General features: G+C 44.1%; 1 protein-coding gene across 2 annotated transcripts in view; it reads right to left on the bottom strand.

Moving 5' to 3' along the window:
• LOC126268190 (CAAX prenyl protease 2) overlaps window positions 1–26,004 on the bottom strand; it is a 114,709-nt gene that overhangs the window by 33,910 nt on the left and 54,795 nt on the right. For both annotated transcript variants that reach the window (XM_049973799.1, XM_049973800.1), the window contains exon 4: window positions 14,161–14,328. In XM_049973799.1, coding sequence (XP_049829756.1) covers window positions 14,161–14,328 — 168 coding nt within the window. The remainder of the gene's footprint in view (window positions 1–14,160; window positions 14,329–26,004) is intronic.

The raw sequence follows: 26,004 nt of genomic DNA, 5'->3' as shown, positions 1-26,004 counted from the left end.
TTGTGCCACTGACTGAGCTACTTCACTTATCTTCTGCCACACTGCTTATGACCATAGATGAGGTGCGTATGAGCCATGTTTAAAAAATTAAGTGTCTCTCTCTCTCTTTGTGAATGGTGCACTTTAAGACTTGAATGAGTGGACAACCCTGAGGAACACTACAACTTGTGAAGTCTCACCACAAAATCATTTTCGAGACTGGAAGGTCCCCATATTAGTTAAAGAAAGGAGATGATAATGTTTTTATTTTGGTACATGAACTTAAATTTTGCTGTAACTGTGCAAAGGACCTGTAGACTGACCTGTCACAACTGTCAGGTTTTTAAACTATAACTTATGATGGCAATGGCATTATCAATGATGCTGATGGCAATGGTCGTGGTGAGTAAAACGAAGATAATAGTTATGCAGAGCATTTTTAATAAATATTATTATCCTCCCCCCATTTTTGTGTTTCACTCACGACATTATTTTCAGCCTGTGTTCAGTTTCTTTTGGATACAGCATATTACATGTTAGTGAGAGCCTAACCAAATTTGAATGACTAGTTTTTAAAACATGGACAAGCAAACAGGGTTAAAGAGAATGAATAATTTCACCACAGTTTGCCCAAGATCATAACTTAAGTCCATCACAATGTGTTTAAACTGCTGCTTTTAAACACATCAGGGAGGAAGATATATCCCAGTAACAGGCCACTCCCTACCTTCCACCCAAAAAGAAAGATTTGTTTTATATAAACATATAAAAGGAAAACCTTAGGTTCTGCAGAACATACTATGGAAAAACAATTCTTCTTCTTCTTCTTCTTCTTCTTCTTCTTCTTCTTCTTTCGTATCCGGATGCACCAATTATATATTCCCTTCCCAGTAATTAGCAACGTAGGTTGCTTTGTCACTGACTTTCAAAATATCATCTTTAGTGCATGTTATAGACATATCTGGGCAAATCAATAGGTAGTCAAAGTCCTGTATTGCTCCGCATTCATACCTATTGCTATCACTGTAGTCCCATTTAAACAGGTTTGATTTGCACCCAGTTACTCTAGTGCGCAGCCAGTTTAATGACCTCCAAGTTGTAAAAGATAGTTGAAATCCTGCAGATCTCTCTCCAAGTAGTTCCATTGTGGAGTGTGGCACCATTTCTTCTGAAAGAGATACCTGCCTTGCAACGGGCTTGGTGGCGAGCTCTTCAGTTGTTTCAATGAAACTCCTGTGGGATTTCAGCCGGACACGTTGTTTTCGGTGCATATGCATCGGGTGTCAAGGATCATTCTTTTGTTTTGATCTTTTGATCTCGGCAGCTACTTGTCTGCAGATAGTGGGTGGTGCTATGCCTATGATGAGATAAATTTTGTCTTTGGGAGTTGGTTTGAGGCATCCTGTGGCAATATGTACAGTTTCGTTTACGGTGACGTCAACTTGCTTAGTGTGAGCAGAGTTCCTCCAAACTGGCACCGCGTATTCCGCTGCTGAGGTACTCAGCGCCAGGCCCATGGTGCACAAAGCGTGTGGTTGAGCTCCCCATGACGAACCTGTTAGCTTCCGCAGTATGTTGTTCCTGGCACAGGCCTTGGTTTTAGTGTTGTGACAGTGTTGCTTAAAAGTAAGTGCTCTGTCCAATGATACTCCCAGGTATTTTGGGCTGTTTGTATGCTTCAGCTCTTCCCTTTGCCACATGACTCAGAGTTTCCGTTTGGCTTGTTTGTTCCTTAGATGGAAGGCGGATACTTGAGATTTACTACGGTTTGGTTTGCGATTATTGCCTTCGTAATAGGTAGCAAGTTCTGTTAAGGCTCCTGTGAGATTCTCCTCCACTTGTTCAAAGGTTTTATCCTGTGTGGCCACTGCTGCATGATCGGCATAAAAGAACATTCGTGTCTGGTGGCTGATGGGAAGGTCATTCATATAGATGATAAATAATATTGGAGCCAAGACACTACCCTGTGCAAGTCCATCTTTCTGTGTCTTTCATCAGCTGTTTTTAGATTGTAAGGTTACATAGTAGCATCTGTTCTGTAGCATTCATTGCATGAACATAGAAAGGGTGTAGTCCTTAGTGACATTATACACTTTCTGGGTAAGCAACTTATAGCTAACTGTGTCATATGCGGCACAGAGATCCAGGAATGCGACCCCAGTTACTTCTCCTCTCTGATAGCCGTCTTCAATGTACTGTGTGAGATTTCGGGTTTGGCCACAGCACGATTTTCCTGGTCGAAATCCAGCTTGTTCGTTAATGAGGGCTTTGTCCACATAATCAGCTATGCGTTTGAGGACCATTCGTGTAGTAACACAATTCACGATGTCCGTGCCACTTCACATAGTGTAGACCGGGAACTGACCGCTAGGCATGCCCAATGTTAGAACTGACTGGGCACGGCCCGTGCTGCCTGAGTTGTTGTTGTTGTTCCACTGGCAGAGGGCGTGGTCGAATTCTCGCGTGCCCTCTGGTGGACAGGACTTTACTTGCAGCAACTACTGTCCGTGATGCGCCGTGCCGATGTGCGTCACCCGCGATCTTTCTGGTGGCTACTGCAATTCACTCCAGCACTTTAAATAGATGACAAAGCAGTGAGACAAGACGGAAATTTTTAGCTTCAGCTGGGTCTTTCCCTGGTTTTAGTAACCCAACAACCTGACATTTCCTCCAATGTTTAGGAATTTTCATTATTATAATACGGTTATTCATTAGCTCTAGGATCCATGCTTGTACTTTCGGTCCAAAATGTTTAATTTGCTCAGATCGTCGAGGCCAGTTGTTTTTCAAATTGCTGATGGCATCTTGTAGCTCCTGAATGAAGAACGGCGAGCTAGGAAGCTAATCTCCTCGTTCAATTTTCTTTTGATTTTGATATTCCTAATGGAAAAACACTGTCAACAGCCCTTCATCTCCTTAGGAAGATATAGAGAACATATTAAGCATGCACATTTCCTGCAGGTGCTCAAATCTTGTTTTAAATACTACCTTGTCATTTTGAATCCCATTTACTGTAATTTACTCTAAAATGGTACGATCTGAATAAAGGCAGTCAACTTCTGTGTTTAGTATAGTGTTAATATATATGATGAAAATGAAATTCCACCCAGATGTCTTCCTGTCTGAGTACACCCACTACATTGCCACTGATTTAAAATATATGTAATTTTAATTCTACTGTGTGTGAGAAATATGTGTGGGAAAAGTATTTACATTTAGTACAAAACTACAGCTGAATTTGTGGAAATATTACACAAATAATTTTTGCACACAATAAAGGAATAATCGAAATGTATTTTCTTGTCACATAAGATTTGATGTCTATTTATTTGGATGTTTGATTTTTATAAAAACAGCTAATCACGAGTTAAATTTAGTGTTGACAGAGAGAATTATTGATGAAAGGGTGGGGATAATGTGGTTTAGTTGGTAATGAGAGATTATTCCTTTTTGGTGTGTACTACTTTGAGGTTGACTTACAAGTTCGTGGTGCCCTCCATTAGTAATGCTGGAATTCAATATGGTGTTGGCCCAACCTTAGCCTTGATGACAGTTTCCATCCTCACAGGCATACATTCAATGAGGTGCTCGGAGGTTTCTTGCGGAATGGCAGCCCATTCTTCACAGAGTGCTGCACTGAGGAGTGAGGTCTGGCACGAAGTTGGCATTCCAAAACATCTCAAAGGTGTTCTATAGAATTCAAGTCAAGAATCTGTGCAAGCTAGTTTGTTACAGGGACGTTATTGTCGTGTAACCACTCCACCACAGGCCGTGCATTATGAACAGGTGCTCGATTGTGTTGAAAGATGCAATCGCCATCCCCCATTTGCTCTTCAAAAGTGGGAAGCAAGAAGGTGCTTAAAACATCAATGCAGCCTTTGCTGTGATAGCACCACACAAAACAACAGTGAGTGCAAGCCGCCTCCATGAAAAACACAACCACACCGTAACACTACCACCTCCGAATTTCACTGTTGGCACTACACACGCTGGCAGATGGTATTCACCGGGCGGCATTCACCATTCGTACACCCTGCCATCGGATCGCCACATTGTGTACCGTGATTCGTCACTCCACACAACATTTTTCCACTGTTCAATTGTCCAATGTTTATGCTCCTTACACTAAGTGAGATGATGTTTGGCATTTACCAGTGTGATGTGTGGCATATGAGCAGCAGCTCGACCATGAAATTCTAGTTTTCTCATCTCCTGCCTAACTGTCATAGTACTTGCAGCGGATCCTGATGCAACTTGGAATTCCCGTTTGATGGTCTGGATAGATGTCTGCCTATTACACACTGTCTGCCTATTACACATTACAATGCTCTTCAACTGACGGCAGCCTCTGTCAGTCGACAGACGAGGTCAGCCAGCATGCTTTTGTGCTGTATGTGTCACTTCGTGTTTCCACTTCACTATTACATTGGAAACAGTGGACCTAGGGATGTTAAGGAGTGTGGAAATCTCGTGTACAGACATATGACACAAGGGACACCCAACCACCTGACCAAGTTCGAAGTCCGTGAGTTCTGCGGAGCGCCCAATTCTGCTCTCTCATGGTGTCTAATGACTGCTGGGGTTGCTGATATGGAGTACCTGGCAGTAGGTGGCAGAACAATGCACCTAATATGAAAAAGTAATGTTTCAGGGGGGTGTCTCGATGCTTTTGATCACATAGCTTATATTACTGAACGACTGACTAACCCAGGCCACAGTCACCCTATCTCAGTTGCAGGTCATCTATCTAGCAGTTACCGAGGGCACCAAAAAAATTGTTTTCAATATTTCAAATAATTAAAATGCTGTCAAGGTCTACTCATTAAGAGGTACAGTCTTACATTAGAGGTTTAACACAGTAAACCAAGTATTTCAGTTAGAAACAGTGTGTGAAAGCATAGTTCAAAATGCATATATTAACCACACTATACTTAGCCAGTATTTAAGAATAAGAACGCTTAGCAACTTCCAACAAACTTTACACATAATATCAAACCTATATGAGCCTCACTGACTACCCCTCCCCCTTTCTACTGTTCATGCAGTAACACTGCAGCATTATGAGATTCTAATTTAGTACTTCTTTGCTATTAACTCTATCTGCAACATGTTTGCAGACAGTATTCACATATCATTCCATAACACAGTTCAGGAGACTGACATCTTCAAGATGGGAGGGTGACCGGAGCAACTTCGTAAGAGGGCATACCTACTTGGATGGAAATATACAAGTTCTACAGATTACAAAATTACTCTGAAAAAATTCAGAAACCCTAAGAAGATGTATCAATCACTCTGACTAAGGTTATTACATGGTGTAAAGAGACAAATGAAACATTCTTCCTTTTTAATATTCATTCTATGTTGAGAATAGATATTGGGATGTTCTGTTTGACAGAAGCTACTGAGGTGGTAAGTTCAATGATGCACATGTTCAATGATGATATACGGCTCATTAATACAAATGTACTTCTGATGTTCTCTAAAGAGAGAGAGAGAATTGTGGTATTGAGTTTCTTATCGGCATCAGCAATGCAGTTGAAGTAGTTGTCCAAAAAAGCCTTTCAATAGGGTATAGTCAAAGATATAAAAAGATAACCAATAAATGCATTAATTTCAGTACATCCATCATGCAAATGCATTAAAACATACTAAGTCCAATCTACATAGGTAGTCCGCAAGTCACCGTACGGTGTGTGGCAGAGGATACCCTGTACCACTACTAGTCATTTCCTTTCCTTGCAAATAGAGCAAGACTGTCTATATGCCTCCGTATGAGCCCTAATCTCTCATATCTTACCTCCATTATCCTTATGCACAACGTATGTTGCTGGCAGGAGAATCATTCAGCAGTCAGCTTCAAATGCTGGTTCTCCAAATTTTCTTAATAGCTTTCTTGAAAAGAACATCACCTTCCCTCCAGGGATTTCCATCTGAGTTCTTGAAGCGTCTTGGTAACACGTGTTGTTCGAACCTACAGATAACAAATCTAGCAGTCTGCCCCTGAATTGCTTTGATATCTTTCTTCAATCTGACCTGGTACAGAACCCAAACAATTGAGCAGTATTCAAGAACAGGTTGCACTAACGTCCCACGTGCAGTCTTCCTTACAGGTGAAACCACCCTTTCCTAAAATTCTCCCAATAAACTGTAGTCGACCACTGCCTTCCTTAACACAGTTCTCACAATCTCATTCCATCTCATAATGCTTTGCAATGTTACACCCAGACATTTAAACTACTTGACTGTGCCAAGCAGGACACTAGTAATACTGTATCCGAACATTACAAGTTTGATCTTCCTATTCATCTGCCTTAAGTTACCTCTTTCCACATTTAGGACTAGCTGCCATTCATCACACCAACTGGAAATTTTGTCTGAGTCATCTTGTCACTCAGCTTCGACACCTAATCGTACACCATGGCATCATCAGCAAACAACCACCAATTGCTGACCATTCTATCCACCAAATCATTTATGTACATAGAGAACAGCAGTCCTATCTCACTTCCCTTGTGCACCCCCTTACGATACCAATGACTCTGATGAATACTTGTTGACGAGGACAACACACTGATTTCTATTATTTAAGAAGACTCCATGCCACGCACATATCTGTGAACTTATTCCACATGCTCATACCTTCATTAACAGACTGCAATGGTGCACAGTGTCAAATTCTTTCCAGAAATCTAGAAATATGGAATCTGCCTGTTGTCCTTCATCCATAGTTCGTAGTACATCACGTGAGAAAAGGGCAAGCTCTGTTTCACCCAAGCGACACTTTCAAAAATCACGCTGATTTGTGGACACAAGGTTCTCAGTCTCAAGAAAATTTATTATATTTGAAATGATAATTTTTTTTAATGATTCTGTAGCAAGCTAGGGACACTGGTCTGTAATTTTGGGAGTCCATTCTTTTACCTAGCTTATAGACTTTAATCACCTCTGACTCTTATAAGAACTAATGTAGGGAGACACCAAATTTTCCTGGAATGAGATGCAAGAAAAATCTTTCTCTGTCCTTCAGGAGGTGCTAATATCATCTCCAGCCTTAGCACTGTATGACAAAAATGCTGAGATAGAACTTCATACTGTTACTAGTAATTATGAAACAGGGGCAGTTCTCGTACAAATTCAGGAAGGTTCTAAATAGGTGATAGCTTATGCTTCCAGAATACACTATAACGGAGAAAGAGTGCCTTGCAGCTGCCTGGCAATCAAGAAGTTCTAGCCATATTTATTAGGCGAACCACTCACCACTTTGACTGACCACCATCCTCTATGCTGGATGGCTAACCTGAAGGTTCCATCAATCCACTGGTGAGACAGACACCAAAGCTTCAGGAATATGTCACAGTGATATAAAACAATGGATGCAACCACCCAAAACAACAGAAGAAACTGCCTTTAAAGATATGTTGTGATTGACAACAGCAGTGTACAAAATCTTGGCCAATGTTGCGTTAAAAGACATTGCTGCTGAACAGAGATAAGCCCAGCATTGCTTAGAACCATCAAACCTTCTAGGAGGAACTGACCGAAGGAAAATTCCATAGCAAGTAGGACACTGAATAACTATGATCTGATGCAGACAAAAATGATTGCTTATCATTCCAGTTCATCTATGGCAAACTGGTCAACTATCCTGTAGTTTTTGCATGATGCTCCTATATCAGGTCACTGGGATTCGTGAAGAGTAGACAGGATCAGATGCGGGTAACACTGGCCATATCTCTGTCACTCCATTAGACATTAACTGAGCCACTGCAAGGAATGGCAGTGAATGGTTAATGTACCACAATTACCTCCAAGACAGCGGGTAACGATTTTATGCCTGCAAACAGCACCATTCCACCAAACTGAAATCTACCTCTTCGGGATGTTTCCAAAGCCAACAAATGAGAACCAATGGATAATATTCTAGCCTGACAACCTCTCCTAAAGCTCCAGAAATTACACGGTTCCTTGTAGAAGATACCATTTTGAGGTGTGGAGCACCAACTGTGGTAGTATCTGATCATCAAGATTAGTATCACACAGGTAATTTCACATTGTGACATCAATGACAGAATGAAAGAATGATACTTGCCTACCACCCACAGACAAATGGCCACATGGATCACTTTAATACGGCATTGGCAGATAACCACTCAGTGTATGTTCATGTTGAGCAGAGAGAATGGAATGCACTACTGCCTGCTGTGACATTCACACATAACATAGCGAAGCACGCTATGGGCTTCACACCGTTCTTTCCGCTCCATGGTCGCGAAACCGAAATGATAATGGATACACTGTTCCCTCTTTAACTGGACAATACTCTAGATTATGTGAAACACCTCATCACCAAGACTGAAGAACCATGACAGCCGACTCACTTTCAGATCCTGGATTGTAAGGAAAAGTATGAGAAAGCTATAATGCCATGCACTGGTCAGCAAGATACTGCCTGTGAGACATGGTGTAAATTTTTGAGCCTGTGTGAAAAGTGGACTATCTGAAAAGGTGCTAAAGCACGACTTCAACAACTAAAATAATAAATTTTTGACAATATATTGTAATTGGACAGCTAAAAAAATATACCCACCAAGAGGTGGCAGGAGAACATATACACACGCACAAAAAGGTTTCACTTGTGCAAGCTTGCGGAGCCAGTGGCTCCTCCTTTCGGCAGAAGAGTTGAAGGGGAAGGAAGGTGGGTGAAGGAAAAGGACTGGAGAGGTTTAGGGAAAGGGTTGCAGTTTGCAAAAGTCACCCAGAACCCCAAGTCAGGGGAAATTTACCAGGCAGGATGAGAAGGAAGGACTAATTGTTGTAGACTGCACTGCATGGAATTTGAAAAGCTGAGAGCTTAAAGGTGGAAGACAGGGTAATATGCAAGACAGAGATTACTGCTAACTGTCGTGCATGAGTTGATAAGAGTGAAGAGCTAACCACATTGTACATGATAAAGGTGGGAGTGGGGATGACGAAAAATAGATAGAAGCACCACTTTGCAACCCAATCCCAAAACTTTTCCAACAGCAAACCTGACATTGCACCCAGCCTTTAACAGTTCGGGAGGGTTGTGAAGCAATGTTGGATGTGAGGAATTCTTGGAAGGCTTTTCAGGGATGATTTTGAGGTAGTGGCGATGGATTAAGTTGGGGTTGTGGTCAGAACTGTAAGGAAGGGTACAATGTCAGGTTTGCTGGTGGAAAGGTTTCAGAATTGGGTTGCAAAGTGATATTGCCAGTTGAAATTATGTCTATATGAAAGTAGATCCTTCACCAAAGCAGCATGATTAAATACTGGTTTCGGGCTGAAAGTGAGACCCTTGGATAATACAAATAATTCAGGAGGGGTGAGTGCTTTGCATGAGTGGTGGAGAACACTGTACTGTTGTGACTGGTTCTTGTGATTATGAGTTATTACTGGTAACTGGTATGGGAGGCAGTGGTGAAGGCTGTGGGATGTTAAGGAGGTTGGTCAAGTTTGGTTTGTAGGAGAGGAGTGGTGGTTGATGGTGTGGCTGTTTGGGGAGCTGCAGAGGCACAGGAAGGGAAACACCACTGTTCAGGTAATTTACAAGAAGGTGGGATAACTTTCTGAGGTGAAGTCTGGCGTGTTGTTGCATTCTGAAGTTGGCTTGGTGGATGATACCAACCAAAGAAACATGAGGGGCATATAACTGAAGGGTTTTGTAGAAGGCAAGAAGTCTAGTGGAGTGGCGTATAGGTCACAGATTAGTCGGGTAAGTGCAAGAGATTGCTGTATCTAAAAGTGTAAAAGACCCTGGTGTAGTGAAGGATTACATCCACAAACAGGCACTTTCATTGTTAGGCCTTTGGGAGTAACTCAAAAGGACAAGCAGGTTTCAAAAAACAGAATGTGGGACCTTAGTTTTCACAATGCAAAACCATGTTTTCAATAAGAATGGATGTAATATGTGATGGGATTCATCATGGCAAGAGAGGACAGTTTGGAGTGTTAGAAATGCTGGGATTGGCAAAAACGAGATGCAGAAGGTAGAACTAGATAGAAAAACAGAAGAAAAGCAAGGAAAACATTCGTAAAAATAGGAAAGTAATATGAAAATTGTGAGAACAAACAATGGTTAACAAGAGACAAAGAGTGGTAGAGAATTTCTGATAGAAGAGTGGTCTATGATATGAAAAAAATGATTGGAAAAGAAAAAAATTGATGGAGAAAATCATAAAAGGAGACAAAATTTTAAAAACTGGGCAAAGAGAAAGCCTTAGGAGAAAATGTACACTATTTTGATTGGCAAATAAATTAATGTATGAGACAGCAGAAAAAAATTGATCAGAGACGTTTGGTGAGAAACAAATACACAAAAATGTGAAAAAAGTATCGTCTAGAAACAAGGTAAGTGGAGGGTGGGAAAGAAAATAGCTGTAAAATTTGAAAATACATAACCAAAAGATGATCAGGAGAAGGCCGTGCAGTGTAGTGAACTGTAAACAAATTGTTGTATGAGAATTCATAAGTAACAGTGGAACTGTTACATTCAACTTCGCAAATAAAAATGGGCCCATCAATATGCATAGAAATCAGTACTAAAAAATATGTAGGGACCAAGTGTTGATTAATTTTGGTGTTACAGACAAACTATTAGACTACTAGTACATAAGGTAGAAAACAGACGACAGTTTGAACAAGACAGACAACAACGAAGACTGACGAGAGTTACATAAAAATGAACAATGGCCACGTGGCCTAATATAATAATAAATTTCTGACAGTATTATATGTAATTGGAAAGATAAAACAATACACACAAAAAGGCTTAACTTATGCGAGCTTTCAGAGCTAGTGGCTTCATCTTCCAGCAGAAGAATTGAATGGGAAGGAAGAGGGGGTGAAGGAAAAGGACTGAAGAGGTTTAGGAAAAGGGGTAAGTTCAGAAATGTCACACAGAACCCTGGGTTACGTGAGACTTACCAGATGGATGAGAAGGAAAGACTGATTGTTGGGGACTGCACTACACGAGATTTGAAAACCTGAGAGCTTAAAGGTGGAAGATACAATAACATGCAAGATGGAGATTACTGCTAAAACATTATGCATGAGTTAATAAGAGACAAAAGCTAAGTGCCTTGTATCAAACAGAGGCAGGAGGGGGAGGGGGGCGACATTAAAAAGAGATGGAAATATCACTTTGCAAACCAAACCCAAAACATTTTCTACAGCATACCTGACACTGAACCCTGCCTTTAACAGTTCCAGCCACAATCCGCACTTGATCTTTCACCACTACCTCAAAATCATCCCTGCAAAGCCTTCCAAGAATTCCTCACATCCAGCACTGCTTCACAACCTTTCTTTGGGTTCCTACAGCATGACCCTAACCTCTCTGCTGCAGAACTCCAGGCTCTACATTCCCTAAAAACTGATAGCTCTATCATTACACCCATAGCAGGGAAGGTTCTACCACTGTGGTTCTTGACCAACAGGAATATGTTAGTGAAGGTCTATCCCAGCTGTCTGACACCTCTACATACAGCATCTGCCATGTAGATCCCATCCCTGCGATTCAAACTGACCTGCAGTCCATTTAAAAACTTTAGGCCCCTCACAAGGATTTACACATTAATTCATAGAAGTTCTTACCCCACCCAAACCATGCACTCTCACCTTTTACCTTCTTCCGAAGATCCACAAACCCAATAATCCTGACCGTCTTACAGTTGCTGGCTTCAAAGCAGCCGCTGAACATATATCTGCCTTAGTCGATCAACATCTGTAACCCATAGGATAAAGACTTCCCTCCTATAGTAAAGATATCAACCATTTCATAGATTTTATGGAATCTGTGCCTGTCCCACTCCCACCACACACATTGCTTGTCAGCACTGATTCCATCTCCCTCTATACCAACATCCCCCACATACATGGTATGTCTGCTGCTGAACATTTCCTCAGTCAGCACCCACCTGATTACAAACCTATGAAACCCTTCCTGCTTACCTTAATCAACTTTATACTTACCAACAATTACTTTATCTTTGAGGGACAGACTCACAAACAGATCAAGGGTACAGCCATGGCAACCAGGATGGCTCCTTCCTCTGCCAATCTTTTAATGGGTCACTTGGAGGAGGAGTTCTGGGGTCCATAAGGGTTCAGCCTCTGGTTTGGTTTAGACACATTGATGACATCTTTGCCATGTTGACTCATGGTGAGGCTGACCTGTTAAAATTCCTGGAATCTCTTAAGACCTTCTCCCAATCAAATTTCACATGGTCCTATGCTACTTTCCTTGATGTTGATCTCATCCTCTCCATGAGATAGCACAATGCCATGAGCTGTTCTGCATGCAGTGTGGCACAGAAGTTAGTGTTGCTGGCTGGTGTGCCACAGGTCCCCAATTTAAACCTGACCACCAGTTAGTAATTTCTGTTTGGAATTTTTATTTCTGGAAGGTTCTCAAATTTTGTTGTTGTTGTATATACAAGAATATTCAATGTGTGTATAAATAGCAGCACTCTCAGTCCAGGAGTTGATTTCAGTTCTGCCAGAATGTTAGTGCCTGTAATAAATGTTCTTTCAGTGCCGTTGTACTTGATTCACAACTCTGATTTCAGATTTGTACCTGATTGTGGTTATGACATGACAATGTGGTCTGAACTAATACTGACCCAAGTTGGTCTTAAAAGACTTTTAGTACTTATTGTTCAGTCCATAATACTAGTAGTCTAGTTGAATATATCTGACTTGCTTGAAATGTGTGGTTTTTAAAATATTATATGAATATTATAAACAAATGATAAACAACGTGAGCAATTGAACTTCTGTACATATTAAAGATACATTAAAGCTGACTGCCATGCCACAACTTGAATCAAGATCCAAGTATTTGTAGTTACTGACAGCAAAAGGTGTGGGTTTGATTTTTTGTTTTGATCCACTGAACAGTTTAATTTGTTACAAAGTTGTTATCAACAGATGCTCCTTTGCAGAGTGAAAGATTTATTCTACAAATGACCCTTGTTGTCATGGTCTTCAGTCCGAAGACTAGTGTGATGCAGTTCCCCATGCTACTCCGTCCTGTGCAAACATCTTCATCTCTGAATAGCTACTGCATCCTACATCCTTTTGAATCTGCTTACTGTATTCACCTCTTGGTCACCCACTATGATCCCCCCTCCCCCCTCCCCTCCTGTCCTCACTTCCCTCCAAATACTAATTCGCTGATCCCTTGACACCTCAGTATGTGTCTATCAACTGATCCTTCTTCTGGTTAAGTTGTGCCATAAATTTCTTGTCTCCACAATTCTATTCAGTACCTCCTCATTAGTTGTGATTAATCTTCAACATTTTTCTGTAACACTACATTTTGAAAGCTTCTAGTTACTTAAATAAGACTGAAGCAGCTTGCATTATACATTCTCTAGCGTTTACTCCTACCACCTGGTATTATGGCATTATCTTAGACTTGCTATTTGTTGTAAAATATAAGTATCTGTCCTCGCCTTACTAATTAAAGTAGTTGTTGTTGTTGTGATCTTCAGTCCTGAGACTGGTTTGATGCAGCTCTCCATGCTACTCTATCCTGTGCAAGCTGCTTCATCTCTCAGTACGTACTGCAGCCTACGTCCTTCTGAATCTGCTTGGTGTATTCATCTCTAGGTCTCGCGCTACTATTTTTACCCTCCGTGGTGCCCTCCAATACTAAATTGGTGATCCCTTGATGCCTCAGAACATGTCCTACCAACCGATCCCTTCTTCTAGTCGAGTTGTGCCACAAACTCCTCTTCTCCCCAATTCTATTCAATACCTCCTCATTAGTTATGTGATCTACCCATCTAATCTTCAGCATTCTTCTGTAGCACCACATTTCGAAAACTGCTATTCTCTTCTTGTCCAAACTATTTACCGTCCATGTTTCAGTTCCATACATGGCTGCACTCCATACAAATACTTTCAGTAATGACTCCCTGACACTCAAATCTATACTCAATGTTAACAAATTTCTCTTCTTCAGAAACCCTTTCCTTGCCATTGCCAGTCTACAGTTTATATGCTCTCTACTTCACTAGTATGATGGTCAAAAATCCCCATCTGTTTTTATTTCTGGATTCTAAATACAAAAATAACAAATTTGTAAACAAAAAATTATCACTAGTAACTGGAAACAAAAAGAGTACAGCAAGTTCATAATTATGTTGTTCTTACCTACGCCAAAAAATAAGGGACATACAAATACAGCTGTCATTGGTCGGAAACACTGCAGCAGGAGTGGTAGCATGCAAGCTCTAAATGTAAATTCTTCAGACAGTGGGGCCACAACATGGTTTCTTAGCCATATTAAGTTCTGTGCATTCGCCAACCAGTACCTCGGCTCTGAAAACAACCAAAACACAACAAAACCAAATTATAATGAATTACTGTTATACAAATGTATTTTTGTTCACAATAAGTTTTTATGTCGAAACTTTCTGGCAGATTAAAACTACGAGCCAGACCAGGACTCAAACCAGGAACCTTTGCTTTTGCCGGCAATTGTTGCAACTACTGAGCTACATGAGCACATTCACAGCCCACCCCAAAAGCTCTACTTCTGCCAGTATCACATCTCCTATCTTCCAAACTTCACAGAAGTTCTCCTGTGAAACTTGCAGAACAAGCAGTCCTGGAAGAAAATATATTGTGAAGACGTGCATTAACCAAAGCGGAGTGGGGGGAGGGGGGAGGGAAGGTAAGAGATGTACTGATGGATGTAAAGCTGTGAGGATGGGTCATGAATTGTGCTTGGATAGCTCAAGTCAACAGAGCACTTTCTCACGAAATGCAAAGGTTCCAGGTTCGTATACCCATCCAGTGCACAGTTTTGAGCTGCCAGGAAGTTTCATATCAGCGAGCGCACACTCCATTGCAGAGTGAAGGTTCATTCTAAAGAATTATTTGTTGTTTATAAGAAATTAATCAGCAACAGAACTTCTTGAGTAATAAAAATAAAAAGTCAGAACACATTGAACAGCTTGTCATATACTGTGCACTGAGAAGCTTCGAAGCTTCATCATCATCTTTGTATCCAATAGCTGTAACTGTTATTCACTTTCAAACAATGGGAAGTCCAGGTTGGAATGTCAACAATATTGTGAAAAGGGTAGATTGTTACTCACTCTAAAGATGACACACTGAGTTGCAGACAGGCGCAATGAAAAGACTGCTACACACTGAGCTTCAGGCCAAAACCTCCTTTAGAAAAGAAAAGAAACTACATGTGCGCACGCCCATGAACCCATCCACTCCCCCCCCCCCCCCCCCCCCCTGCCCCCGCCTCCTCTCTCTCACCCACACAACATTTTTACACAATCAGGCACTCAACATGCACACATGACCACTGTTGAATGGAAGCAGCAATCCAGAGTGGGTCAGGGAAGGGAAAGGGTTACCAGCGTGTGGACAGGAAGAGAGAAGAACATTGTATGGTGGTGCATGCAGGGACTAGATGACAGCAGGACCAGGCTACCAGGCTCAGCATTGTGAGGCTGTGGGTGAAGGGGGGATAGGAAATGGAAAAGGGAGGAACAGAGAAAGGGAAAGATCAATAGCGGGCATAAGCAGAGGCAGCATGCAAGGAGCGTGAGAGGGTGTGAATTGGGAGGAGATGACAGGACAGGGGATGAGGGGGTGGAAACTGACTGGATGGAGGGATATGATGGTATGGATGCATGACAGCAAGGTTTTCATCACCTGTACGAAAACAGATTGAGATGAGTGTTAGTAAAATACACTAAACGGAAGGATAAAACAGCACAAAAAACAAAGGGACAAAAGTTGGAAAACTGTGTGTGTACCTGCACAGAAAAACGGAACAAAATATTGCATCAATATGAAACCATTCACTACCAGGAAAAACGTGGCATAAGGAGCTAAAACAAGACAGCAGATGGACATGGCTGGCTGATGGCAAAAATAAAAAAGGAGCCAGCCATGCTGCAACACACTAAAACCTCCAGCCTAAAAGTTTAGGCCAGAGTCCAGAAACATCACTAAACTTTAAAACCTTAGTCACACTCGTCTCATCATCAGCTAAAATTAGAGGGCAGATTCCCACCAATATTTGCTGCTGCCCTAGTATCACAGAATAGAATGCATCCTGTTAAAATATGGTGGATAGAGACGTGCACCCAACAAGCACACAAAACTGGAGATCCTATCACCGTGGTAAAAAGCTATATGTGAGAGGGTAGTGCCCAATTTGAAGACTTGTGAGGGTCATTTCATCCTGCCTGAGTAACTGGCATGAGGAACACCATGGCTGGGTAGTTGACTTCACAAACCGCAGCTTACTGGGCATCACCGCTAGCCATTCCACATCCCACATTTGCATATACTTCCTGTGTAGTGCAGAAACGACAGTCTCCAAAGGAATAGGACACTGTGCAACATCCTGTCCTCTGCACATCTCCACGGCTGCCCAATTAGCTTGTTCATTTCTCCATATCCCTACATGGCCTGCCACACAGCCATATAGTTTGTTATATATCAGCTGGGACAACTTCTCAGCTGGATACAGGTTTGTGTAACGACTGTGAGGCACTAAGGGAACTGGAGCAGATAAGAAACTATTTATTTGCCCCAAATACGAAGCATCTGTTCCAGTGCCTTCATGATTGTGTGGAACTCTGCTGTGAAAACGGTATTCTCGTTAGAAAGGTGAATCCTCATGACATTACAGAGCAGCCAACGGAATACCCTTGTTTGGAGCCATCAGTGTAAACTACTGTTAAACTGAGATGCACATCCAAAATGTTAAAAAATAGATTGGAATGTAAGATCTGGTGTACTATCTTTTTTCGGTTTGGTCAAGTCTAAAATAAGTCTGGGTCTCTGGAGGAGCCAAGGTGGAAATCTGCTCCAACCGCAGTGTAAAACATTAAGACCAGCCACAGCCATCTCTAAAAGGCAATACTGTGTGGGAATCCCATATGACCTTGTAGCATGTTGCTGGTTATGAAAAAGCCATGCCTGTGGAACCGGAGCAATGGTACGGTATGCACGTGTGTATGGCGTGGACAGTTGTTTCATATGTCTGGCGCACCTTAAATAGTCGTCGCCTTATATTAAGTGGTGGTTCACCAGCCTCCATACACACTTGGTATGGGGCTTGTTTCGAATACCCCAGTGGCAACTGAATCCCTTCGTGGTGCACCACATCCAACATCTTTAATCAAGGTCTCACAGACCCATACACTGTGCACTCATAATTGAGCCAAGATCACACAAATGCCCTGTAAAACTGGAGCAGACAACCCCTGTCTGCTCCCCATGTACTGTTATAAGATATTTTCAGATACTGACAGCCTTAAGTGATGGTTTTCCCAGGTCCTTGAGATGTGGCAACCTTATAAGTTTACAGTCAAATATGAGGCACAGAAATCTCACTGTGTGTTTAAAATTAAAAACAGTGTCCCTCATCCTCGACTCAGTAAAGTTTAAAATGGAATGAGAAGAGTTAACAAACATTGAAGCTTTACTTGCAACTTATGTGTTGTCATTGTAAGGCTTGAAGATGAACAAAACTAAGAGACGTCATCCACAAACAAAGAAAACTGGCAGGAGTTTTCACTATTGACGTCATGGTATTAATAGCTATGGCAAAGACAGTCACACTTAAAACACTACCTTGAGGGACACCATTCTCCTGCTCAAAGCGATCAGATAGGATATCACTGACTCAGTACCGAAAATACTGTGGCAAGAGAAAAGACAGAATAAAAATGGGGTGACAACCAAGTTTACTCCATTTGTGATGCTGTTCGAGGATATGATGCTTCCAAATAGTATCGCAGGCCTTCTCGATGTCAAAAAAGACACCTAGAAAGCGATGCTGGTGCAGGAAAGCCTGTTTACCTGCCTCCAGGAAGGCCAGGTTATCAAAGGTGGAACCACACCTCCTGAATCCGCACTGAAAGTGACTAAGGAGTTGCCTGGATTCTAAGTTCCAGACAATGCGGCGGTTTACCATCTGCTCAAGGTCTTTCCTATGCAGCTAGTGAGGGCAACCCTATGGTAACTACTCAGGCATGTACGGTCTTTCCCAGGTTTTAAAAGAGAAATCAAAATGGCCTCATGCCATGAGACAGGAAAGTGACCTAACACTCAAATGGCATCAAAAAGTGGAAGTAGGATATTTTTCTTTTGCCTTGTGAGGTGCCGCAACATACTGCCATGAGTTCTGTTGTGATCAGGAGATATTTCACGAGCCGCAGACAATGCAATATCCAGCTCCCCCTGGAAAATGGGCAGCTGTAGTCTTCAGCAGAGGTGGACCGGAAGTCCAAACTGCTCCTGTCAGCAACCACTCTATGGTGCTGGAAACCTGGATCTTGACTAGCTGTGGCAGTATGTGTAGCAAAATAGGCCACCATCATCCCTATAATGTCTTGCAGATTGGTTCAGAGAGTGCTGGTTCCTCCCTAGAGCAGCCATGGGGCACTTCCTTCCTCTCCCAGAAATTCTCTTGATGGTCTCCCATACAACCGAGCTCCTCATGGAGTTCAGGAACTGTTCCCATTACCTTTTCTTGCTCTCTCAAATAATCTGGCGACATTTTGCTATCGCCGCCTCAAAGGCTGCAAGAGTCTCTGCAGTTGGCCAGCTCTCAAACCTATACAGAGCAGCATGGCTAGATCTGATTGCAGTGTGGCATTCGTCACCCCACCAAGGGACAGGCTGCCTCTTCAGTTGTCCCATGGACAGTGGAATGGATGCTCCAGCAGTGCAGTGGATCATGTTGGTAATACGATCCACCCATTCCTCAACATTGGTATGATGTGCAAACTGGGCTAGCTGCCTGTGAAACATCCAGTCTGCTCTACTGAGTACCCATCGTGGCAGTTTCCTTTTGAGTTCCTCTATATCTGGCAAGTGGATCCAGACTGGGAAGTGATCACTTCTGTGCAGGTCACCAACCACTTTCACACTGAGCCGTGTGAGCAAGGGCTGGAGAGCAACATGGGAGATTGAGGGCAGAGAACAACCCAGTTGCAGTGCAGAAGTGCTTGCTCTATTCTGAATTTAGCAAATATGCACACAATGACTAGAGCTTCTTTGTTGGGTGCATCATGTGGCGGCAGGTAAAGGGAACATATTCTCAATGGATGACGCTCTTGCACTGATATGGCAACTGCTTGAAAAATTGGTTGTAAGGGAGAGGCAAGGAATGGTAGTCGGTAGACGAAAACACCTACTCCTCCTCTAGCTCTCTCTCCACTCAGGTCAACCTTTTTTTGTGGAGTATGTAGCCCCGAAGCTCAGGGGTGTATTATTGATGGAAATTAGTCTCCTGGAGACACAGACACAGTGGTCCATCCTAAGATAGTAGACAAAGTTCCTCCACATACATCCTGAACCCCTGAAAGTCCCACTGAAATATGGAAGCCATCCATCACAGAGGTAACACCTTCACCCTGTCTCTCCTTCGGGGTGAGAAGACTGCAGCAGGTGGAGGTTAAGTCGTGGGCAAGATGAATGCCCCACACATATCTCATACTCCAACTCCTCTGGGGAAGAGTCAGATGAAGTATCAGGTAGAATCACATTGACATGGTCCGATGGTTTACCACTGGATTTTACTTGATGTTGCTACTTTACAGCAGCTTTTTGCTGTTTTTTGGGCTTTGCTGGAGGTGGAGTAGGAGTGGTAATAGCCATGGTGGGTTTCTGAACAGCCTCAGCTGTTAGTGGTGCCTGGCGCCCTCTCAGGTTGGTCACTGTGCATTTGTCTGCTGTTTGGGGAGGGGGGGGGGGGGGCTACTGGCTCTGAAACAACTGCTGCTTTAGAAGTGCACTCGCCACTTCTGTTTGTGTAGAGGCATTTGCTGTTGGAGTAGGTTTCTGAACCATTGACACAAAAGATGTAGGAACTGTGGGAGGCTGCATGGACTTTTAGATCTTTTCGGCCTCACCATAGGGAATACACTTGGTTGTTTTTTATTTCGTGTACTTTGCATTCCTCTAGAAAGATTCTACAGTCCCTATTTCAAACAGGGTGATTTACAGAGCAGTTTATACATCTGGCTCGAGATGAGCAACCAACTCCTTTATGAGCGGCCTTACCACAGTTGGCACACATCACTTCGCCTTTACTTCCTAGTGTTGTATGCCCAAAATGCTGGTATTTAAAACAGCACATTGGGTTTGGGACATATGGCCTTACATTTAGGTGAAGAAAGCCTGCCTTGACTTACTCTGGGAGATGGGGGTGTTGTAGGTAAGAACGAAACTGAACATCCACAATTCCCTCCAGAGACCACTGACTCTTCAGTTGGTAGATCAACTAGGTCCTTACATGATACCACACCTTTACTGAAGTAAGAAGTGCTGTGGAGCTCTGTATTGTGGCATATTTGCTCAGGCACTTAGCACTACATAAGTTAACAGCTTGTCGGGAACTTCAAGCTTTAGCCAACAGTGTCCCACTTCGCAACCGCTTTATAGATTTTTTGAGTTCTGGCAATTCCTTCTAAGCCCTTCTGGATGTAGAAAGGTGAGACTTTCTTGACACTTCCTTCTTTCCTTTTTATTACTAGGAACACATTCTGATTACTAGCCTGTGTTCTGTTACTCTTTACTGCCGTGTACTGCCTTACTCTTGCATCTGGAGGGCTGGCTACCTTATTCCTCTAATTAGCTGGGGTTTTAGTACTTCCAGCGGCCCACCTTTCTGGCTGGGAGAAGTAAAAGAAAATTTGGAGGACCAATTTTGGATCCACAAGGGAAATAAGGGTCCACTCAGACAGAGCCCTGTGTGCCTGAGTAAGCCTTATACAACTGAGGTGTGGCAGGTTTCCCAGAGGTTGCCCACTAGTGACTTCCATCTCAACAGCCAAACAGCCATGCATCTCGTCGTTGCACAGCACACCTCGAGACTGAGGTTTTTTTTTTTTAATAGAGGTTTTCACAGTTCTCATGATCTGAGTGGTCAAGCCAAGATCCCCATTCCCTGTGACATACAACGTTCCACTGCCATACTGCACAGAGGTTGCTTAAGCATGCCCATAGCTTATGGTGACAGAGGAGTGGCAGCACTGACCAATCCCCAGCTCAAGAACACTGGGGATGCCAAGCCCTTACCCAGCAAATGAGTGCTGAGCCCCTGAGTGCGGGGGAAACTGTTTGCTGAAGCGTGTGGGGCCAGTAGGTTATTGTAGGCTGAGACCAGGATAATTTCTGGAGCATCTATATCTACATCTGCATACATACTCCGCAATCCACCCTACGGTGCTTGGCGGAGGGTACCTCGTACCACAACTAGCATCACTGGGCAGTGTTGTACGGATAACTCCCTTCTGCACAGTTCAGAAAATCTGGGTGTGGAGGGGAGGATCCAGATGGCCTGGATTGTGAAGCAGCCACTGATATCAAGCATGTTATGTTCAGTTGCATCCTGAACCATAGGGTGGTCCACTTTGCTCTGAGTAACAGTTTGGCAGTGAAAAATCATCCTGGTGGATGGTTGGTTGGAGTCAAACAATACAAAAAGCTGCAAAATGCTTGTAACAGAGCTGATATATGTCATGACCGCTTTCACAAGTGGTCCGGTATCTGATGGGGTAGGATAAGCCTGTGATAAGACTGGAATAAGAAGTGCTGGGTGGGTGGACTGGGCAAGTCTTGCATTAGGTCTTCCACAGGGATATGATCCCTGTGGCAACGGTTGGGATTGTGAGGGGCATAGGGATGGACTAGGATGTTGTGTGTTGTGGAGTCTGGATGGGTTACAGAACCCCACTTTAGGAGGGGTGGGGGAAGTATCTTGGGAAGGATGTCTCTCAAACCATGACTTAAAGATAGATAATCAAAGCCCTGATGAAGTATATGGTTCAGTTACTCCAGTCCAGGATTGTATTGGGTGACAAAGGGGGCACTCTTTTGTAGTGGGTTCTTGGGGGTGGCGGGAGGCTTGGAGGTGTGTAGGGATATGGCACTGATCTGTTTGCGGAGTAGTTCTGGGGCATAGTGCCTGTCTTTGTAGGTCTTTGAGAGAACATCATAATGGACAAAGGAGTTCTTTTCACTAAAGATACAATGCACTGGGTGGCTACACTGTATGGGACAAATTTTTTGATGTGGAAGCAACTTTTGAAATGCATGTACTGTTGGTGGATGGTTGGTTTAACATGGACAGAGGTGTGGGTGGAGCCACACTAGAGGAGGTCAACATGCAGGAATGTGACACGCTGGGTTGAGGAGAATCACATGAAGTGGACGGGACAGAAGGTGTTGAGGAGATGCAGGAGTGAGCCCTTCAGTCCTTAGTCCGGGTCATGAAGGTATGATCAATGAACCTGAACCACGCCAGGGATTTGGGGAGGTCAAGAAGGCTGTGCTGCATATTTGTTTGCATGCCTTCTCTTCAAGTGTGTGTGTGTGTGTGTGTGTGTGTGTGTGTGTGTGTGTGTGTGTGTGTGTGTGTGTGTGTGTTTGAGGTTTACGGGCACTAAACAGCGTGGTCATCAGCGCCCAAGCACATAAAAACAGGAACACATGCAGTGTAGGAATTAAGAGGAACAGCGATCAAGGAGAATGGCTAAAAGACGCAGACCTGACGCAGTTCCAAAGCCCCACATACAGGGGCAAAACAAGAGGAGAAGGAACACACTAAAAAAGGAAAGGAAACACAAGGAAAAGAGAACAGATGCCGAAGGGAAACAAGGAGGTAATCGTGACTGGCGGACCTCTTATCAAAAACCTGGGTGAGCCAGTCACCCAGCAGCACATTAAAACCCTCTCCCTAAAATCCGAGGCAACAGATTGGACAGGACACAAAATCGTAAGACCTTAACCACAGTTGCTGCGTCATCTTGCAAAATAGAGGGCAAATCCGGTGGCAAGGAAACCACCGCCCTCTGGTCAGAGAATAAAAGACCGTCAGTAAAATGTGGCGGACAGTAATCTGGACGCCACAAGCACTGCAGATTGGGGGGTCCTCCCACCGGAGTAAAAAACCATGCATTAAGGGATTGTGCCCGATGCGGAGGCGAGTCAGGAGAACCTCATCCCGCCTGTATGACTGGTAGGACGTACGCCATGGTCGGGTAGTGGCCTTTACCAGACACAGCTTATTGTCAGAAACTGCCAGCCACTCCTCTTCCCATTGATGCATAACACGAAAAAGCAAAAGGGGGGTTACAGCATGGAGAGGGACGGCACATTCAACAACGTGAGGGAGGGAACATGCATCTTTGGCAGCCACATCCGCCAGTTCGTTTCCCCTAATACCCATGTGCTCCTGCACCCAGCAGAAAGAAACCTCCTTCCCCTGCTGTTGCATTTGGAGTAGGGCATCATGGATGTTTTGCACGACCGTATCCGCTGGGTACAAGTGTTGCATGGTCTGAAGGGCACTCAGGGAGTCAGAACACACGAGGAACTTAAGACTGGAACACATCTCATCTGCTCCAATGCCCGCAAGATTGCAAACAATTCAGCATCAAGGATGGTAAACGCCGCAGGAAGCCGTAACCTGACGACTCGATCAGGGAAAACAACAGCACAACCAACAGAGTCCCCCTGTTTAGAGCCATCTGTGAATACAGGTCCATGGTCCGGATGCTGGTTTAAAATATCATAAAATAAGGAGGTAAAAACAAATGCTGGAGTGCAGTTCCTCCGGTTCTCCGACAAGTCTAGAAGGATGCTGGGCCTCTGAAGCAACCAGGGAGGCAGGCGAGTAAAACCTTGTCGTTGGGGGGCCACACGCTCCACACCAAGGGACTCAAGCAAATGCTTGGCATGAATCCCAAATGGTCTCGTTGCCCTGGGACGACTGGAAAAGAGACGTTCCATAGGCGGTCGGGCAACGGTAGGGTACGCAGGGGAGGTAGGACAGGCAAGGAAATGACACACCCGTCGCACTATGAGGAGTTTCTGCCGGATGGCGAGCGGCAGTTCCCCTGCCTCAGCACACAGGTTGGGGATGGGACTGGTATGGAAGGCACCAGTGGCCAGCCTGATACCCTCATGGTGTACTGCGTCAAGGATCTTCAGATACGAAGGCCTTGCTGACCCATACACGGTGCAAGCATAGTCAAGAGGCGATTGGACATAAGCCCTATAAAACTGCAGCAGACGCGCCCGATCTGCTCCCCAGGACCGATGGCTCAGACACTTCAAAATATTCAGTGCCTTCAGAGCCCGCACCTTGAGGTCTTTAAGGTGAGGCAACCACGACAACTTAGAATCAAAAGTGAGGCCCAGGAACCTCAAAGTGTCTCTAAAAGGAAGAATGGTGTCCCTCAGACGCAATTCAGGGGAGGTAAAAGGACGCCGAGAAAGATTAAAATGAACACACACAGATTTGTCTGCAGGAAAGGTAAAACCCGTCTTTGCAGTCCATGCCTCTAAGCGCTTTATCGTAAGCTGCAACTGCCGACTAGCAGTGACAAGACTGGAGGAAGAACAGAAAACAGCAAAATCGTCCACAAACAAGGAGCATTGGGCAGGACTCCGGATAGTGGACGTGATACTGTTAATAGCGACGGCAAAGCAATACTGCGATAACTACTGGGATGCGTTCGGTCCTTCCCTGGTTTGAGGAGGGGAATCAAAATCGCCTCCCTCCACGAGTCAGGGTACGTGCCGGATAACCATATCATATTAAAACAGTTTAGGAGAACTTCCTTGGATGGCAGCAACAAGTGCCGCAGCATGCTGTACCGGATTTGATCATGACCAGGCGCAGTATCATGAGCCACAGACAGTGCAGAATCCAGTTCCCACATTGTGTAGGGGCAGTTGTAGGGTTCAGAATTTGGAGACCAGAAGTCCAAGTGACCCCTCTCGATGGCAGTGCGGTAGCGGCAGAAATCTGGATCACAGTTAATAGTGGCGGTAGAGTTCGCAAAATGCATGGCCAGTGTCTGGGCAATGTCTCTCGGCGCCGTGAGGAGACATCCCTGATGCAGCAATGCCGTGACAGGTAGTTGGCTGAGTTTCCCGGAAATCCTCCTGATGGCTTGCCATACTTTCGTAGAACTAGTGGAGCGAGAGATGGAGTTCAAGAACGGTTGCCATGACCGTCGTTTGCTCTCTTTAATCACTCGCTGCACTCTGGCCCTTGCCACCCGAAAGGCCACAAGATTGTCGGCTGACGGACGGCACTTGAAGCGGCACAGAGCTGCACGGCGGGCTCGGATGGCTGAGCGGCACTCAGTGGTCCACCAAGGGGCGGGACGCCTCTTGGGATGACCGTGGGATTGACAATTCAGCAGCATAGGAGATCACAGCTGTAACATGGGTCTACCCATTCGTGGACGCTGGCACGGTGTTCCAAAACAGCCAGTTGGCTGAAAAGTGTCCAGTCAGCTCTGCAGAGGTGCCACCGGGGCGGCACTGGTAATGCCACAGTCTCATCCAGGAGGCAAATCCAAAGAGGGAAGTGGTCACTAGAATGGAGGTCAGCAGCAGCCTCCCACAGAGCAGAATCGGCAAATGCTGGAGAGCAAAAGGAAAGGTCAATAGCCGATGGCGACCCGGAAGCAGTACAGAAATGAGTGGGAGCACCAGAGTTGAGGATGCATAGTTCTTCAGACATCATGAGGCTTTCCAGGATGCGACCCCTGGGGCAATTAGTTGTAGAGCCCCATAAGACATTATGAGCGTTGAAGTCCCCCAGAAGAAGAAATGGGCGGGTGAGTTGGCTAATAAGGTCCATGAGAGCCTCAGAGTCTATCGCATCCTGAGGCGGTAAATAAACTGAACAGACTGTGAGCCTCCGACCCACAAGAATGTCAACTGCAACTGCTTGCAAGTCGGTGACCAGAGGGAGCTCAGATGAGGGGTGTATGTCACGGGCAAAAACCGCAACACCACCCTTTGCCCTTTCCCCCGTCAGATCATCTTTTCGATATACGGTATAGCCCCGTTAAGAAGGAGCATCAGTGGCTTGAAAATGTGTCTCTTGGAGACATAAGCACAAGGGGCACTCTCGTATAAGGAGTTGTAATTCGGCCACATGCGTCCTGAACCCATTCAGGTTCCACTGTAATATGGGAGCCAGTGATC

This window comes from Schistocerca gregaria, chromosome 4, assembly GCF_023897955.1.
Source record: "Schistocerca gregaria isolate iqSchGreg1 chromosome 4, iqSchGreg1.2, whole genome shotgun sequence".
NCBI classification, from domain to species: Eukaryota; Metazoa; Arthropoda; class Insecta; order Orthoptera; family Acrididae; genus Schistocerca; species Schistocerca gregaria.
This window is presented reverse-complemented; position numbering and strand designations above follow the sequence as displayed.